General features: G+C 51.7%; 1 protein-coding gene across 1 annotated transcript in view; it reads left to right on the top strand.

The window, feature by feature from the left end:
* The window catches only part of SH3RF3 (SH3 domain containing ring finger 3), a 360,128-nt gene that overhangs the window by 245,299 nt on the left and 95,844 nt on the right, over positions 1 to 18,985 (top strand). The window contains exon 4 of the mRNA XM_010333743.3: positions 15,348 to 15,701. Within this exon, the coding sequence (XP_010332045.2) occupies positions 15,348 to 15,701 (354 nt within the window). The remainder of the gene's footprint in view (positions 1 to 15,347; positions 15,702 to 18,985) is intronic.

Here is an 18,985-nt window from a genome sequence, read left to right as displayed (position 1 = left end):
ATTGCTGGTGTAGAGACATTTGGCTGTTGGGTTATGAACCCTCCCCCAATCTGACCGGCAGCTTCTCCTCCCACCATCTTGTTCTGTGGATTAATGTATGGACCACACTCTCCAGGCCCATTCTCACTTCTTTCCTGAGTGTTCCAGTCCCAGCGCTCAGGATTGGTGTGTCTGAACCTGGAGATGGGCCGCGTGAAGGACCGTCCACATTTAAAGTTGAGAGGAAAGCGGAGAGGAAACCCCACCCTGAGGGCAGGCCCTGGCTCTGTGGAACCTGTCCCCCGGCAGGCCTTCTGAGCGGTTGCAATCTTTCAGGTGTGGAGGTGAGAGCACACTTAGCTGTGGAGAGATTTGGCTCTGGGTGCCTATAGGGTGACAGCAGTGCTTCTTGGCTGAGGTCCGGGGCTATGTTTAGTGCAGAAGAAACCGTGGCTGATTTTGCAGCTGGAACCAAGCACACCCATGTGGAATCACTGGGGGGTCCTGCAGGACCTGAACATCTTTGTTCCAGAGCAGCCCATCTTTGTAGGGAGCTCTATCCTGCAGCTCTGGGTTGCTGCCTCACCCTTAGTTCTAGCACTTGACAATGGATATGACCAAGGTTGATGCTCCAGGCCAGTTGGAAACATTCTTCCCTTGTCTTCATGCTTCTCCTCCACGGTACCTTTTGTTAATGCTTTCTGTTCAGAAAGGAGAGGGTGCAGGGTACTGTGGGCTGAGGCACGTTTAAGGTTCGGGTCTGGGAAATGTTCAAACCATGTGCCCTGTGGGGGACTTTCTGAAGCCGCCTGAATTTTACCTGTGATGCAGAATGAGAAACAGTGCTGACTCCAGCTTCATTTTGTTTCTGCTCAATCCCTTCAGAGGAGCTCAGAACCACTCTCTGTTGCTTTTATAAAAACACTTCTCAAATCCTTGAAAGTGAGAACAATTCAGAGTCCTAGTCTGAAGCTCTTGGGACATCAGCCTCATTTTCCAGATGTCCTGTTTTTGGTGATTGGTCCTTCCTTGTACCTTTAAGTAATTTCCTATCCCTCAGCCCCTCCCACCCCGCCACCCTGCTGAATCTCCAATGTCTGTTACAGGGAGAAGGTTCTGATTAGAGTCTAGAGGCTGCCACAAATAGTTCCTCCAGGGCTGGCCCCTCACAAATGAAGGCAGCCAGTCCTTTCCATCTCTGCCTCCATCAGAGGGACCGATGTGCTGGTACATTCGTGCTCCGGACTTCATCATAAATCGGAGACATATCAGGGTCATTGTCACCTGCCAGGAGGTCTACTTGCTCCTCCCATCTTAGTTTTCTGTTGGTGGCTTAGCCTTTGCCAGAAAGAGCAGGTCCCACTGCTGGGCAGCGCCCTCCCCACAGTCCCTCCAGGCTGCCTGGTTCATCCAGTCCTTAAGCACTGGCTGTGGGCCAGACCCAGGAGACGCAGCCTGAATGAAGCAGAGGAGAGCCCTGGAGACCACATCCACCAGGGAGGACGTCACAGTGAAGAAAAGCAGGTCTGGAGGGGATTCTACTTTCCATGAAGAAAAGTAACACTAGAAGAGGAGGAGGGGGCTGGCAGGAAGGAACTGTAGCTGTCGTGTCAGCTCTCAGAAACCTGGGGACGTGGCCTTCAGGGAGGAGTAGGTCCAGGGGTGGTTTGAGCTGGCCAAGGGACTCAAAGCCAGGGCAACCAAGCAGTTAGGTGAGAGGAGAGGGGTTGCAGCCAGAGAGGCACTGGGAGATGGGTGTCAGGAGGTCCTGCAGGTCACTCTGAGGACATTGGCATCTGCTCTGGATTTGAGTCTGGGGTCTCTCTTCCAGGTACCCTCTCTGCTCAGTGTTCAGGACCTCGTGCCTGTGTCTACAGACTCCTTGTGACCATGTCCTTGTCATTCCTAAGCCCATCCCTGCTTTGCTGAGGTGAACTTCGATAGTGTAAAATGCATGTGGAGAGAGTCTTCTAGACTAAGTTTTGAGCTCTGGTCTTAGGGAAACCACAGGGTCTTGGGTCCCTGGAGATGTGGGCAGAAGGCCCCAGGGCAGTTCCAGCCCCATGGTTCCTACATGGCTTCTGAGAGTCCCACCTCCCCCACAGTTCATTCTCACACAGCAATGGAACCAGGAACCATTTATGCAAAGTTAAGGTGGGTACTTCACTCCTGCTTAAAGCCACCAGTGGGACCCATTGCTCTTAGAATAAATCCAGACTCCTCACTGCAGTCCACCCTGTGGGTCCACCCAGCCTCACGCCTTCCTGATGCCCAGCCCTGATCACTATCCTGGCATACTGACCTTCCTGTGTCCCTTCCTCTGTCCCTTCCTCTGTCGCTTCCTCTGTCCCTCTGACAGGCCAGGTGCCCTTGCCCATCTTGGCATCAGGCAGTTGAGCAGAGGCTCCAGCACAGCTCTCACTCCCTGTGCCTCAGTTTTCTCATCTGTGCAATGGGGGTAATAACCTCACCTACCTCCAGGGGTTCTTCGGAGGATTAAATTAGAGACATAAGTGAAGTGCACAAAGCAGTGCACGAGGAGAGAACTATGTGCTAGAAGTTATTGTTACCTTAACTGGAATTTGGGGGCCCTGCACAACCCCAGTGTCCCCTGCGTCACCTCCTGTGTCACTCTGCAGAGAGCAAGAAGAAGCCCCCATATCTTGTTGCAAAATTGCATTTTAGTACCAGAGTGTTGTTTTTGAGGCTGCAATATGAATATCCAGTCCTCTTGAAAAAACAATTTAGAGCAGTCCTAGGTTTCATTTGATGTGAAGGAAACAATCAGTTAGAGAATGAGTTTTCGTGACCTGTCCAGGGCAAGGAAGCTTGTCCGAAATCATCGCTGCTTTCGGGAAAGGGACAACCAGTGTGTTGCAGGCAGAGCCTGAGGTCAGCTGCTTGAGCATCAGAGGCAGGGAGCCACCCACACAAGCACTCAGACCCCAAGGGCCGGCCAGGCCCACGGCTCTGCGTTCTAGCCAGCCCTGCCAGCATGGACTGTGTCACGGCTGCAGGCTTATCCTGCAGCTGCTGGACTGAGGCAGAGCCTGGCACCAGAAAAATAAACCCAGGAGGTCAAATTTATGCCTCCTAAAAGCCTTGTGTATTTAAAAGGGGATGGACGTGTGGTTGGAACTGCTCTTCTTATTATTTCTTATTGCTAAATTTACAACACCTGTGTGTTCACCTGTTTCTTTGGGTCAAGTTGGGCTTTTAGTTGTAGCAATTCTTCATACCCTGTTCTTAGATCCAGCCGAGGGGTGAGCTGGGTCTTTGAGCTGGAAACGGAAGTGTTAGCTTTAGGACTGAAAAATCTCAGAAGAATCTAGATTGAATGTGGAAGCTAAGGAACGTGCATAGACCGCGAAAGAAAGGGTCGAGGCTGCAAAGCCGACCACCTTGCCTGGAATTGCTCCTCTGACCAGAGCTGGGGAGGGAAGGAGGAAGTGACCAGTCCCCGAGGATGGCCTAGCCCCTGTGGATCTCCCTGTCTGTTAGAGACGCATATTGAGCATGTACAGGTGACATCCTGTGGCTCCTGCAATTTACTGAAAGCAGCAAGGAAGGGCAGACCACATATCAAGCCAAAAGGACTGAACACCAGGGGGCTGCTATGACTGTTACAAAAAGTTTAAAGAAAAACCACTGTGGCCGCTGGTGTCCGAGCTTCATCCCAGCAATGGGACAGCTGATGGGGAGCAAGGAGAGAAGCGACTTGTATGGCGAGTGCAGTCATGAACAATAGCTCAGCAGGTGGGCTGCACATGCATATCTGGCCATTTTTAACCTGAGGGCCAAAGTTGTTTATGCCTCAAACAACTTTTATTTACAAAACCAGGCATCGGCTGGGTCTTGGGCCTTGGTTTGCAGCCCCCAGCGTGAGTCTTCCGCCCACCTCTCTGAGTTTCCACTGCCCTTCCGTTTGGGCCTGGCTAATCCCTACCACTTTCTGAGCTCTTACAGCTTCTCCCTAGGGGCAGCCCCAAAATCCTGGCATCTCCCTCAGGAGTCACTCCAGGTCTCTGTCCCCCTCAGCTTGTGGCTGTCACCTAGGACTGGAAACCCAACCACCCAAGGAAGAAGAAACCTTTGCTAGACCTTGCCTGAAGTGTCATGCTCTTTAAAAATGACTGCATTCTCACAAAACCGAAGACACCAGAGCTTTTTAGGGCACCTTGCGCTGCGTACAAAATCAAAAAATATCTGTCACTGCCGCGGCTCAGGAAGTCTCCCCATAGGTCAATGGAGAACTCAGCCTAATCTGCTCTTTTGTTTTGTTTTTAATGACTTTTTCTGATTATAAAAATAATACCTGGCTATTGCTCAAAATAGGAAAATTCAGAAAAGTATAAAGAAGAAAATTAAAATCACCCATAATCCTACCAGTAAATATGAATATACGTGTAGGGAAAGAACGAGGTGAAACATTGTTAGCATATTGTTCTATTTCCTTTATTCTTTTCTATGTATAAATTTACATATATTTTGGACAAATTTGAGATTGTGCTGTATGGGTATTTCTGCCTGGCTTTTCTTATTACATTGTGAGAATATTCTCATAACATTATTGCAGTAGCTTCCAAGTGCCTCACCTCTGCAGCCTTTTCTCAGCACCATGGCTGGGGGATCCTATCATGTCCCTGTGCTGCTGTAGAGCTCCCCCCCATTCCACCGTCTCACTCAGGGAGAGCCAGGACCTCCCAGGGGCCCAGAAGCTGCAGTGCCAGTTAACTCCATCACCCCCACCTCCTTTCCGCCCATGTGTTTGCTCCAGCCACTCTGGCCTCCTTGTTCATCCTCAGACACTCCAGCCAGCCACTGCCACAGGGCCTTTGCACGTGCTGTTCCCACCTGCCCATCACCCTTCCCCAGATGCAGTGGGGCCACCTCCATCCCACATCTCCTCAAGGTCTTGGCTCACAGGTCACTATCCCTGTGAAGCCTTTCTGGGTCCGTGTTTAACCTGCAGCCCCTCAGCACATCGTCCTCTCTTACTTTTTCCTCTATGTATTTCTTACCATTCGACGTCCTCTGTGTAATAAAGTACTCACTTATTCCTTGTCTGAGTATCTGTGAGAGAGTGGGGTTTTGTCTGTATTTATTTCCCAGTGCCAGGCAGAGCCCCTGGCCTACAGTAAGTACCCAATTTCACCTTCTCCTTTCAAAGCACCAGCCCCAGATGGTTGGGGGATCTCGGCACCCTGGCCCATCCATCTACACATGGCCCTTTCTGACTCATTCCACTGCTGCCACGCTGGCCCAACTTCCCAGCCACCCCCAGGGTCCCCATGCCAACTCCAGGGACTCCTTAATCCCTGTTCAGGAGTCAACAGAGGCTTTGTGTCCATCCTGCCTCCTGTTCAGCCCTCACAACCTGAGCTCCTTTAGACAACTCTAGACCCCCGTGCACACACATGTGCATGCACACGTGCCATCCTACTCCTGTCCACGCCTCTCCACGGCCTTAAAACACTTAGGGCACTTATGTCACTTTTGGTGGAAATACTCTGTGACTTTCTATGGTCATGTCCTATCTGTAACCATAGAAACTGAGTCGCCTTCCCCCTTCAGCCCAGCCTTTCTCTAGTATCGCTTTCCTTCCATCTTTCATTGATGAGTTAGTTGCAGCATGCCACATCCTTAAGTTCCTCTGTCACCATGGAACACACCCTTAAGAAAAGTTCTTGCTGTGAAAAAGCTCCTCCTGCCACAGATTGCCTGGCAGAGCGCACAACTGGCAGCAGGTAGCCAGTGAGTGCTGAGTGAGGCTCAGACTCATGCAGACTCCACCACCCTCCCCAGCCAGGCCCCCCCAAATTGCTCTCAGCTGCTGACCCTGTGTGTGAAGTTCGATGTGACTTACAGCTCTGTAGAAGGGTGAGAAGTGCTGAGCACAGTGTTTTAGAACATACTCAACAGACAGACACATGCAAATGCTCGCTGCAGTCATTCAGACACCTATGCATGGAATAGGTGTTTATCAAACATTTGAAGCATCTGTGAAATGAGACCCCTGCAAGAGGATGAAGGCCTCAGAACTCCAAGTATCGGCTGTGACATCTTGATCTGATTGCTTAGGCTTTGTTAATTTCGTGTTGCTCTGGGATGCCAAAGAGAGACTGGAGGAGAGAAGGGGGTAGAGAGACATGGGGAGGGAAGGAGGAAATGCTTGCCAGCTGGAGGCTCTCTGGGTAATAGAGGTTAGTGGTGAGGAGGTAGCAGGTGAGAACTTCAGGGCTGCGGTACGCAGCCATCCCTGATTGGCTGGCTGGTGTCCTATATACCACAGCCCAACGCACCATCCCTCCAGCTACACCAGGAGCCCACCGCATGCAGCATCATAGGCTAAAGGCCACACAGGCCGGGGTAAGCTCAGGTGCCACTCACCAACCTTGGGAGCTGGCTTCCTGTCCCAGAGAAGCTGCACATAGAACACAGGTGTGCGCACCTGCAGACACACAGACATCTGGTCCCAGCCCCAGGTGCCTGCAGGGAAGAGTCAGCTGTGAGGGCCCCTCCTGGTCCTCAGCACGAGGGGCAGGCTTGGGCCAAGCTCCCTCCTTATACATCAGGTTCACACCCGTGTGCAAATAGGAAGAAGAGGGCCTTTTATTTCTAGTCGGGGAAACGTCTCTCATCTTCCCTGGGTGCCGACGGCTTTCGGTCTTTGTGGATGTGACCCACAGTGACAGTGCATTTGACATCTTGACCGAGGGCACACCACATGAGTGTGTGAACCTAGAGAAATGGTCTGTGAAGCTACTTCCATACCACATGGACCCATGCCAATATTTATTCTATTCCGTTTCTTAAAAAGGCTGGTCAGGACCCAATCAATGGATCGTTTGGAAACCACTGCTATAAGCCAGAGATCTCCATGGTGGGGTACATGCCACTCTGTGCACAGAAAATGAGATCTTCTGTTCAAACTCATTGAAATTTTTAACTTGTTTTAATTTCTATTTTGTGTGTGCTTATTTTATATATTTTTGGTAATCAAATATATTTAGATATTAGATTTGTTCCACTAGATAAATGTACCAAAAGATACACATTACATACATATAATGTAAATGATCATTGGTACATTAGAATGTGCAGAAATGCTTCCCTGATGGGGGTGCACTGTCAGAGAACAGGTTAGAGCCCCCCTGCCTGGGCTGTGGCTGGGCCCGGCCTGGGAGCCCTTTGGGTGGAGCAGCCACCTGCCATCTACTGAATTTGTGCCAGCCACACCTCTTGCTCCTCTTATTCCTTCTCACCCACCTAAGATCTGTGACTTCTAAACAAGAAGGATGCTGGGAAATGAATCGCTTTGGTCCTCAGGCTAAAAATGGCCAGAAATGCATGTGCAGCACACACCCTACCGGAGGGACTCGTCCAGGATTTAAATGTCTACAGGAGGCTGTGCAGGTCCCCACCTGCTGCTGGGGGTCTGAGGTTTCCCCACTGTCCCAACAGAGAGACGTTCCTAGGGGCAGTTCTTGGAGAAAGTGGAGAATAAATGGTGCCCTTCACACACTTATTTGCCCAGAAACCACCAGTTTTATCTCCTTTTAAGTTCATCTTAAGGTAAAATTGTCACAGGGTCCTTATCCTAGTCTGAAAACTAATCAGTGATCCCTCTGCTCACAGGACACCCCTGCTGAGGGGCTAATCAGGCTGTCCTGCTGCTCCTGGACCTTTTATGGACCTTCACACATTCCTACCAAATGAGTGAAGGTTTCTGTTTTCTTATTTTAGTCCTGGAATCTTCCTTCTGGCAGGTCTTAATACTCAAATGACAGTGTGATTCCTAGTCCAGGAAGGATGCATCACCCAGTATCAAGAGGTTAAACTCGACTCATGTGGAGCCTCCTTTCCCCATGGGAAGTAGGGTGGGATCCAGGGAGGAAGAAAGGGGGATGTAACTATGACAGAGGCACAAGGTGGGGTGTAGTGGGTGTTTCTGGTTGTGCTGGAGAGACCCATGGAGTCTCGGATGAGGAAGTAGGTACTAACTCTTAGCTGCAGGGCAGCTGAAGATTCTTTGGCAGAATTTGGTTTTGAGGGCTTGCTTTGGGGGCCTCACTGGGGCATTCCCTTCCTGGGCTCCCCACCATGAGGTGAGCCTGGCCCAGGGTGTGCAGATTCATGTGCCACATCGTAGGGCACTGGCAGAAGGTGGCCCCCAAATTCTCTGGAAGGTCTCAGCATGAATGCCACTGTGGGCTGGGTGACAGCTGGCCCCCGGAGGTAGACAAGGTGGATGGGTGCCACCTGCCTCTTCTGGGACCACCCTGCAGCTGACAGGGACAGGGCTTTGTCCATTCCATGATTAGAGTGGGCTGAAATGAAAATCATTCACTCCAACTCCCTCCTCAGATTTTTAGAAATCAGCTCTTCCAAAAGCCTTGCCTGTACTCAGGCTTCACATGCAAAATTAGGCAGCCATTCATGCAGTGCAGGTCTGCACCTGTGTTTTGAACTTCAGTTATCTGAATAGTCACTTCAGCTTGCCGGCCCATTGGGCAGCCTGACAGCAGCCTGGCTTGTGTGCTTCAGCCATCACAGGATGGGGACCAGGGCAGAATGCAAACACCAAGAGGACAGGATGGAAAAGGCACATCTGCCATGTGCTAGAGGCATGCGGGTCACCCACGGGCTTGGGGCCACACTCCAGTGGGGCCGGCAGCCTCACGAAGGTCTCCAGCCCACTCCTGCAGTGCTCTGGTGTTGGTTAGCCTCTGTCAAACTGTAATTCCAAGGAGGAATCTCCTTCAGGGTAGAAGCCTCTCCCATAGCAGGTGCATGGCCATGGCTTGTGGCCGGGCAGAGAGCATGAGTCCACAGTGGTGGCATCAGCGTTTTACAGATGCCTAGGCTTTGATGTCCCCAGTAAATAAGAGTTTGGCATTGTCCACAGGGCCTCTGAGGCCACTTAATTCTGTGAATAAAGGGAAGAAAACAGATCGGCCTCCCACCTTTTGTAACTGTAACTGGCATCTGTCCCATATGAGAATTTGCCTGACCTACTTTTCTTCTCATCTTTAACCTCCCCAAAAAAGGTCTGATTTTTTTAAAAATTGAAATAGGGTCTTGCTCTGTCACCCAGGCTGAGTATAGTGGCATGACCTCTCAGGCTCAAGTGATCCTCCCATCTCAGCCTCCTGAGTAGCCAGGACCACGGGCACACACCACCACACTCAGCTAATTTTTGTTTATATTTTATAGAGACAGGGTCTCATTGGTTTCCCAGGCTGATCTTGAACTCCTGGACTCAAGCAACCTATCCGTCTTGGCCTCCCAAAGTGCTGAGATTAACCACAAACATGAACCACTGCACCCAGCCCAAAAAGGCCTGATTTTTAAAGACCCACATTTGAATCTCTAAAATGACCCCAACTCATTCCAATAGTCATGGGCATAGGTATACCTCAGTGAATATATTCATTATTTTACCTCAGGATATAGCAAGAGGGGAAGGGCCTTCCCATGCTCCACAGTGATGAGGGTATGGCAGCAGATTCAATGAGACATCTCAGAAAAGGGGCAAGCAGTGGCCATGGTGCTGCTCATTCACTGTGTGACTTGGAACAATTCACTTAACCTCTCTGAGCCTCATTTTCCTCATCTGTAAAACAGCCACATTGCCGTCACCTCAGATGGTTGATATGAGGGTGAGATGGGCATGTGTGGGGATGAAGATAAAGTCGGGTGTGCTAGGCCAGGTGTAGTCACCAGATCCCTTGCTTCTTACTGGCTTAGTCACTGACCAAGAGTCCCCAGTTTGGGGAGCCTTTCTCCTTAAAGGCTCTGGGAATATTCCACAAACAACCCTTCAGAGTGAGGGGTGCCTATGAGGAGGGCGAACCAGTGGTAAAAGGAATCCTTCCCTCTCCATGCTTAGTCTCCTAAAGAATGACATGTTTTCCATCCGGCAAGTGCTGATCGAAGCCCAGCCCAGCCATCTTGCCTGCCCATCTCAGTGAGGGGAAGCTCCCGAGATGTCTCCCAACAAAAGCTTCTGGCCTTTCTTCACCTGCTCCTGAGTTTGTGAAGCTCTAAGGAGTAACAGGCCAACGACCAGCTGTGGTGGTCTCTGCCACACTCAGCAACGAGGGCGGGAGCTGCAGAGGAAGGCGAACGCCCCACGGGAGTCTGTGGAACACGCGAGTCTGGTCCTTGGAGAGTTCCCTGGGAGGGTGCTGCTGTTGAGAAGCTGAGATTGCAAGTGGTGTTCCAGAAGCTTGCTACTACAGTGGGGTCTGTGAAGAGCACCAGCGTCGTCTCTTGGGAGCTGGCAGAAATGCAGAAACTTGGCACCAGCCCACACCTGTTGAGTGGAGTTGGCCTCTGTGAAGCAGCCCTGGGTCGCTCAGTGCACACTGAAATAGAAACTCTTTTAGAGCAGGTCTTTGTACAGAGCCCAGGACATGGTAGGTGCTCGTTCCGTTTTGTTTTCTGAATGGTGCTTCTGTGAAGTCATGGGTCGCCTTCTTGTTAAACTGCGAGCACCTGCCCTCCTCCCTGCCCCCTCGGCTTCCTGGATTTCCACTAAGATATGGATTTAGGGACCCGTTCCCTCCTTCAGATCACACTCCGAAGCCCCATGGCTCGGTGCTGAGGTTGCTCTATCTCCGCTCTGGGTCAGGGCAGGGGCCCAAGGGGCACAGCTCCTTTGCGCTGTTTTTCTTGTGAAGCTGGGCACCTCCCACACCACTGCTCTTCCTTTCATGTTACAGCTGCTGTCCTCCCTCGTGACTGGCTTGCTAATCCTTAAAAAAAAAAAAAAAAAAAAAAACCCTGGCATTCAGTTTAAAGTCTCATCAATCAGACCCAGGGATTTGGGGTAACTGTACTCTGGCACTGTCCTGGACCCAGCGCTGAAACCGCCGGGCTGGTCGCACTTCCCCAGCAGAGACAGGAGACTCGTGGCTCCAGGAGCTATGGGGAGAGAGCCTTCTCTATTCAACCCAGCCCCACCCTCGGATGCAGCCACAAGGATATGGTGCGCTCTAAACCAAGAGCCCAGACATAGAACTGTTTAAAGGATGGATGGATGGAAGAAACTCTTCAGTTCTTCTTACCTTTCTAGACAATTCTGTGGTTGGAAAGAGGTTGTGGAAGAAAATCACATCTAACCTAAGAAAGCTGGGGAGACAAAGCGTTGGGAGGGGCTTTACTGAGCCAGGAGGCAGCCACTCGAGGTCACAGAGGCCACAGAGTGGTGAGCAAGGTCCCCTGTGGGGTGGTGAGCCCTGGCCCAACCTTTATTGTCCCATGGCCAAGACTGCATTTCCCGCTTGAGGTAATTCCCCACCCCATCCAGTTCCATGTTCCCAGGAGCATCGGGCTAGGGGGTGGCCCCTGCAGAGGGGCCCCAGAACAGGGCAGACCCTCGGATGGGCACACACCTCCCCAGGTACCAGGAGCAATCCTCATGATTAATAAAGTCACCAAGACATTTAAAATATTGATGCTATCATTTTGTTTTCATTTTGTGTGGAAGTTGAAAATGTGTTCTCTTTGCATTAAAAAAATGGGAAAAGTGTAATTATTGGGTGCATTGGTTATGTGTGTGCCCATCTATATAGGAGGGGGACATCTACCTGATAAACAAACGAGGCGATCCCACACGCCGATGGAGCCCCTGGAGTCCTTTTCTTTCTAGGTGGCACCTCGTTGGGAAGGGGTGCATCCTCAGGCTGAATCCACATGGGAGGCCAGAGCCGTCTGGTTTCTCTGCAGGATGGAAGCCTGTGCGTGAGATGAGTCTGCACCAAACATGGGCCCACAAGGACGTGTGTGGCCAGTGAGGGGCCTTCTGATTGGGATGGCACCGGAGCCAGATCCAGGCCCCGCTTTGTGATGTGACTAATTGGAGCTTGATGGGAAGACAATGACAACTTCCCCAGATGGTGAGATTTGCCCCAGGATCAAGTCACAGATCTGTAACAGTACCTCGGACTCCGTGGGCCAAAGTGTGCACTACTTGCACTGCTGTGTGAGTCTGGCAAGCGCAGTCCCCAGCGGTGAGTGGAAAATGACCCCTCAGTCTCAGGCGTGTAGAGATGCATCTGCGTGTTGAGGCCCTCTGGAATGGTCCACTCTGGACTTTCGGAATGAAGAAAGGCAAAGCCCCTTGGCGCAGAAGCAGAAACGAGTCAACAGGATACAGCCTAACTGCTCCTCTTCCCAGGAGGCCCCTCGGCAGTGGCTTGCCTGCCTGGCTGGGGCAGGGATGCTGGGGACGTGGAAGCTTTGGATGAAGCATTGAGGACTTTCGTCTTAGAAGCAGGAGCTCTCACTTCTCCTGCTGTCTCTTGAAGCTGCCTGTTTTGGTGGAAGCTTTTTGCCTTCACTTTCAGGACCTGTCTTGGGCGGGGGTTGCTAAGGCATGAAGGATGCATGCTGCCTCCCCACCCTCACTCTCCACCGTGAAGGGGGCGCAGTGAAGTCAGTTGTGAGCAGCCTCTCAGGGACATGTCCTGGTAGTTGCACAGTGCTCAGCGACCTGCGGCACTGCCGAGGGGCCAGGCACCACGCTCCTGGCTGCATGGCCCCTGATGGGAATAGGGAGCCTGCAAATCCACGCTGACATTTAGATCAGGGCCCCATCTCTTCTGGACGCGCATACAACAACCTGTTGGTGCCTGGATTTCCTGATTTTGAAAATGGAGTTTTCAGTACCAACTCAACAGAGTCCCAGGGAGACTAAGTGAAACACTCCAGGCCTGTTCCTTTGGGGAGAAGGTTATCATTTGAGCCCAGCCTCCAGCATTATTGCTGCCTTGATTGCTGTGTAATGATGTCCCAAGTGCAGGTGCATGGCAGGTGTGTTTAGAAAGTGCTCCGATGCCAGTGGGTGAGATGAACGGAGGACCGTGCTCACTGCGTGCTGCTACTCTGTCTTTCTCTAGACCCTGTGAAGCGGGCAGAGAACACTGGGGTCCAGGAAGTCGGTTCCCAGGTATTTGGAGAGCCTGATGGAGGGCTGTGGAAGGGAACAGGCAATGGTTTGTTCTCTGAGTAGCACTTAGGAGGAAGCAAATGAATATGGCCATAAAATAGAGCAAAACAGCTGAGCCTGGTTGGAGGAAACATTTCAAAGGAAATAATCCTGGATTTAGATCACACATATTGAAGCCCAGAGTGAGGTTTTTCATAACCTCCCTCTGAAAGGCAGGTATTTGTAGTGGAAATGCTGACAGCCATGGGCCTGGACCGAGTTGAAGGCAGCTGAAGGCAGCTGGAATCTGCAGCCACCCTGTTCCTGTGATCTGCTTGTCCTGCCCAGAGCAGCCCTGTGATGGAGCAACCCTTTCTCGTGCCACTTAAACTCAGCAGGGCTTCTGGGTTTTTTGGTTTTGTTTTTTTAACGCATCAAGGTGCTACCAGCTGTAAATGCTAGTTCTGTAGCTGAGTGAGACTTGGTGTTTCCCTTCACTGATTCACAGCATTGAAGGGAATCTCTTAGACTAGGCTGTGTCAGACTCGACTCCTGGTGGGTGTGGGGGACAGGCCCTTCCTGGCACCTGCTGGCCTCTCATGCAAGGGCTTAGCCTGTATGTTATATACCAAGTGTACACCGTGGCTGTGGCTCTGCCCCTCCCCCCGCCATGGCCCGCACTTCCACAGTGACTCATATGGACCTTCACTTGCCTGCTGTGGTCTTTCCACTTTTCTGGATTTCACTGACTCACTGCCTCTCTCCTCTTCTCTTCTGAATCTTGTAAGTCCTTACCAACCACTGCTGAGTTCCGTTTTGCCCATGAAGGCTTCGAACTGCCCCCCAGTGGCCTGCCCGCAGTTTCTGGAAAGCCCTTCGGCCACCGGCCTAGGTGCCACTGTGGTGCCCTCCAGCACAGAACCCAGTCATGCTGCTGCAGAGACCCTGTGGGCCCCAAACCCAAAACAGTACCCTGGCAGACAGAATGTGCCAGCTCTGCACACAGCCACCCCACCCTGCTCAGTTTCTGCTTGGTGAGGAGAAAACTCAAAGAGATGGCTCCCGCTTCCCCCTGCCCCAAGCTCTGTGCTTCTCCAGGGAGGTCTGCCCAGAGGGCAGCTGGCATTTACTCAGTTTCTTCTGCTACTTCTGAAAAGGTGAGGAAGGAAGAGTGGAAGTTCACAGGCATTTACCCAGCCTAATGGCATTTGCTTAACCTAGCTTGTAGCAATCCTCCCATGCCGATTCTGGCATCGTATTTTCTTCCCAGCCATCACTGTGTACACAGTAAAGAGTTCCCTCTGCTTTATTCTTACACATCACTGCCAGTTCCCCCTATAGGTATGCACTTAGGTTGAGCCAAGTACAGCCTAAGAAGGAAGGGGCTCCACTGGGCACCTGAGTGGAAACTTCCTCCAGGTATAGGGTCAGGGGACACTGTCACTCACGGTTGGTGAACTGACCAAACCCCTGCCCCTCCAGACCCCTCAACAGCCCAGGGAGCCTCTTCTCACAGCTGGTACATCCCCAGACTGCATAATTCACAGACCTTGCTCCAGTGGGTGTACCCAGGCTACCTCTCCCAGCCCCTCCAGGCAATGCTACAGCCCTGAGAAGAAGGATGTGGCTTAGCCGGCCAGGAGGGTTTATTCCCTGGTTGCTCATGGATTTGAACCTTCGTGCCACCTTTTCTGATAAGCAACACCCAGGATCAGACTTTCGTCAAACTCTTCGTTGCAAAAAATAGCTGCTATTTTGTAGAACAGGCGGGAGATGTGGGAAAGAGTTGTGTCCTGAGACCTCGCTGAATCACTCAAGATGACAGATTATTGACACCTCCTGGGACACACTCAGGCCAGCTTCTGGGGCTTGACAGCCTGAGTGGAGGCAGTTACTGAAAAGAGCTTCCACGGTTCATGCTGACCAGAGCAGACTCCCCTGCCACGGCTGGTCACCAAGCATTAGAAAGTGCATTCTGGTTACACGCCTGAAAATCTCCTCCGGAGACCCACAGTGCTCAAGCCAGGCTGGGAACCTGCTGTCGTGGAGCCTGCAGGGCCAGCCCACATCTTCTGATGTGGGGCTTCCTTCCCCTCTTGCCTCTAGTCCCTCACTGTCTGCAGGGCTGCACCTTGCTCCCCAGAAATGGCCAGCAGTTGAAAGATTGGGGTGACAGGTAGTGGCCCTCGGAAAATTCTCTCCTCTCTATGAGCATCCACTCTCCATCATGGCTCCTGGGGTTTTTGAGCTGCCCAGAAAGCTTTTCAATAAAGCCTATGCTGCCCACCAGCCTCTGCTGTGTTTTCCCTGCAGTCTGACCGATTCGAACACGTTGCCAGTTTGTGAATGGGAATGTGGCCTGGAGAGTGCAGAGGGCTGGTGTGCCATGTGACCATGATTTCATGAAGCCTCCCCTCTCCTCTTTCTCACTCAGCTCAACGACTCCGCCAAGCAGCTCATTGAGATGGACAAACCGTGCCCAGCTGCTGCGTCTGGCTGCAATGCCTCCCTGCCCTCTGACTCTGGCGCTGTGGCCAGCATGGCCCCAAGTCCCACTTTAAGCAGTGCGGGGGCGGTCAGTGCCTTTCAGCGGCGTGTGGATGGCAAGAAGAACACCAAGAAACGCCACTCCTTCACCGCGCTCAGTGTGACGCACAGATCCTCCCAGGCTGCCAGCCACAGGCATTCCATGGAAATTAGCGCTCCGGTGTTGATCAGCTCCAGCGATCCACGAGCCGCGGCCAGGATTGGAGATGTTGCTCATCTGTCATGCACTGTTCCCACCCAGGTAACATCCCACGGGCCAGGGCAGGCGTCCCTGGGTTCTCTGGGTTCTATCCTCAGCTCCATGTTCAGCGGCCCCTGTTCCTCAACTAGCATGGAGGCCACCCCAGAACTGCCCTTTGGGGTTGAGCGGGGTTTGCCCCTTGCTGCCTGGCATTGGGGACCTCCCTGACACATGGAGAATGGTGAGTGTAACCTCCCTGGTTCAGAAGATGGCCTAGTGGTTTGTGAGCTGGTTTTCAGTGGTCCAGGGAATGTCTGAGTAAAACTCGCCCACCTTGTGAGAAGGTTCTTCCCATCTCAGTTGGCTTTTGGATGTCTGATTATGTCCTGGAAGAGTCTTGGCTTAGTGCTAGCACATTTTTAGCATCTCTGCAATTTTGCTATTTCCCTTTCAAGACAAAGAAAGAGCCAGAGCTCAGAACCAGAATAAACTGCATTGTTGAGTACTTTTGTTACTATTGTTTCTGCAGATACCTTCTATTTCTAGACTCCATTTCCACTAGTTTCTTTGTAAATTGAAGTAACCAAAGAAAAACATTTAAAGGCTGGGCACAGTGACTCATGCCTATAATCCCGGTGCTTTGGGAGGCCAAGCAGGAGGACTGCTTGAGGCCAAGGGTTCAAGACCAGCTTGGGCAAGACCCCATCTCTACAAGCAACCAATCAGTCAATCAATAATTTAGAAATTTTAAAATAACTAATATTTAAGTAATTGTCTGTAGCTCTGACAAGACCCCTCACAGTGGCATGCACAGGGCAGGAGTTAGGCAAGTTTCCTTTACATGAATGCAGAGGCTGCAGCAGGAGGTGGAAGGGGCTCTCTGAGTGCCGGCAGGGCGGCCCTCCACACTTCACATTCCCTCGAGCCCTTCTGGCTGCCCTGAACATGCCTCAGAGCAAGGGCACTGGTCTGTGGGGAAACGAGGGGCAGACCCCAGAAAGCAACCGGCTGGGAAGAACTGTCTTGTTCAAAGTCACAATGAACTCAGACAACTTTACACAGAGAATTGTCTTAAAAATTGCTGAGCTTCTAGAGAAAGGCCATTGGATCTAGATGTGTCACCATATCAGCCTAGAAATGCCCCCGACACACGCATAACATGCACAAACTACATGTATACTTGAGCACATGCAACCCACCTGTGTGCACTCCCGTGCACATGTGCACTCACACATACACATGGCACACACATATACCCACACACGCACATGCACTTACATACATACACTGCCATCTACATGCACACCTACACGTATACACATGCACATACATATGCATACACATACACACCTGTGCACACATGTGCACTTACATGCACCCCTCCATACACATCCACACATATACATGTGCACATACATGCATATGTGTGCATTGTGCATTTACACACCCCTCCAGGTGCACACCTGCACATATACATGCACATGCAATATGTATACACATATACACCTGTGCACACATGCACACACATGAATTTATGCATCCCTTCCACATATACATGTGCACACATGTAGACATTTATACATGCACACACACTTGCACACATGTGCACACACACACAAATGCTAGCTCTCATCGGCAGCTGAGGCTGAGGTCTGGAATTGGTGCTATAGTGTCTGGAACTGTAACCGTGGCAGTCATCTGCCCCCATACTCTTACCCTACTGCCTGGAAGCTCCCATAGCCTGTGCCTGGGAGCCATATTCCCCCAAAGAACAGTCATTGGGGCTGCTGGTGCCTTTTCTGTCAGGGGAAAAGTGCAATCTTGGTCCCAACCCTAACTCCACTCTTGACCTTGGGCTGAAGTCTTCTTGAGCACCTCCTATTTGTAAGTTCCTGGGAGGAGCATAGTGACTCAGTGGTGGGCCAGCATGGCTGTGCTCCCCGCGTGTGTGCACATCTCAGGGGTAAAGTCACAAGCAGTGGCTCTTGGAATGGTCTTGCTTGTTCTTTGCTCAGACATCCTGGACAGAGGGCACGGTTGTTATGGTGGTACTAAGACTCAGGGAAGCTCACCCCGTTTGTCACCAATATAAGATGTGATAACTCTGGCCCAGAGCTGGGGTCCCTACTTGGCAACCTGAGTAGCCGCTGGTGATACGAACAGTTGAAAGTTGTGTTCTGAAACAAATTTGGCTCAAAGGGAAGTTGTAGCAGGTTTGAGGGGTGCCCCTTAGAAGGGGAATGAGGAGCAGTGGCCTGGCCCTTGTGTACCACTGGGTAGGTCTTTTGTCTCTTTCCTCCTGGAAGAGCAAAGGCCATTCTCACTGAAGTCAGGGACCCCCATCAACCAGAGGGAGGGGCTTTCTTCCTGATCACCAGCCAGAGGTGGCCCTGGAACCGCCAGGCCAGTGCCCGCCCTCACAAGTGTCTGGCCTCTGTGTCCATTAATTTGTGGGTAATATGTCCAAAGCTGCCCTTAGTGTTCCCTGGAGTTCTGAAAAAGGAGCCCAGGAGGGCCCATGGACTTTGCAAAGCTGCTGCTGCTGCATCCCAAGAGGGCCAGGAGCATCTTCTCCATCACTTTCCCACAGGCCCCTGAGATGTGGGCTCAGCACATGCAGGTACAGGATCTGGTTTCCTCTCCTTCCCTCATCCTCACCTGCACCAGCCCCTCCTGTTGCCATGGAGTCCGTGTTAAAACAGAGGGAACCTTTCTAAGCCCACTGCAGTCTGATGTCTACTGGGGCAGGAAGGGAACAGATGTTTCTATTAATTTGTGTACTACCTGGCTCCACAGGGACTGAAATTAGGGATTGGTAGGACTGGAATCCTGGGATACATTTTCCAGCAGTTCAACTTGAAGCGAAAGTCACGGTCAGGCTATTGACTTTAGTTTGGGTCATCTCAAAGGGCAAGAGGTCAAATAAAGCAGTTGTTGCCTGTCTCCCTCTTCTGATGTAATCGAGCTGCCAGGAGAAAGAAGGGGCGCCTGGTGCAGATGTGAGCTGTGTGTGCTGCCCCTGCGGGCTCCAGTGTGCTGCTGTGGTCTGGATGTGTCCAGAGACCAAGGCTTCCTGGTCTGCCCTGCTCTGCACTGCCTTTTCAGTTCCTACCACCTTGCTGGCCATGTGCGTCTGACTGGGAAGTGCCTGACCCGAGGACTGGCCCACAGCAGCCAAGGCGAGCCAGACTCAGGTCCTGCTGTGGCCACAGTGCTGCAGGGATACTCTTCCCCACCATGTTGGCCACGCCCGGGGAGAGGGAGCCCAGGCCCAGGATTCTGTGGTTAGTGGGTGGCACTTCAGCTTTGATCATTGGCCTGGAGAAGTTCAGCATTGTCGTGTG

Source organism: Saimiri boliviensis, chromosome 1 (assembly GCF_048565385.1).
Source record: "Saimiri boliviensis isolate mSaiBol1 chromosome 1, mSaiBol1.pri, whole genome shotgun sequence".
Classification (NCBI taxonomy): Eukaryota; Metazoa; Chordata; class Mammalia; order Primates; family Cebidae; genus Saimiri; species Saimiri boliviensis.
The sequence above is the reverse complement of the archived record's forward strand: the minus strand, read 5'-3'. Positions and strand labels throughout refer to the sequence as shown.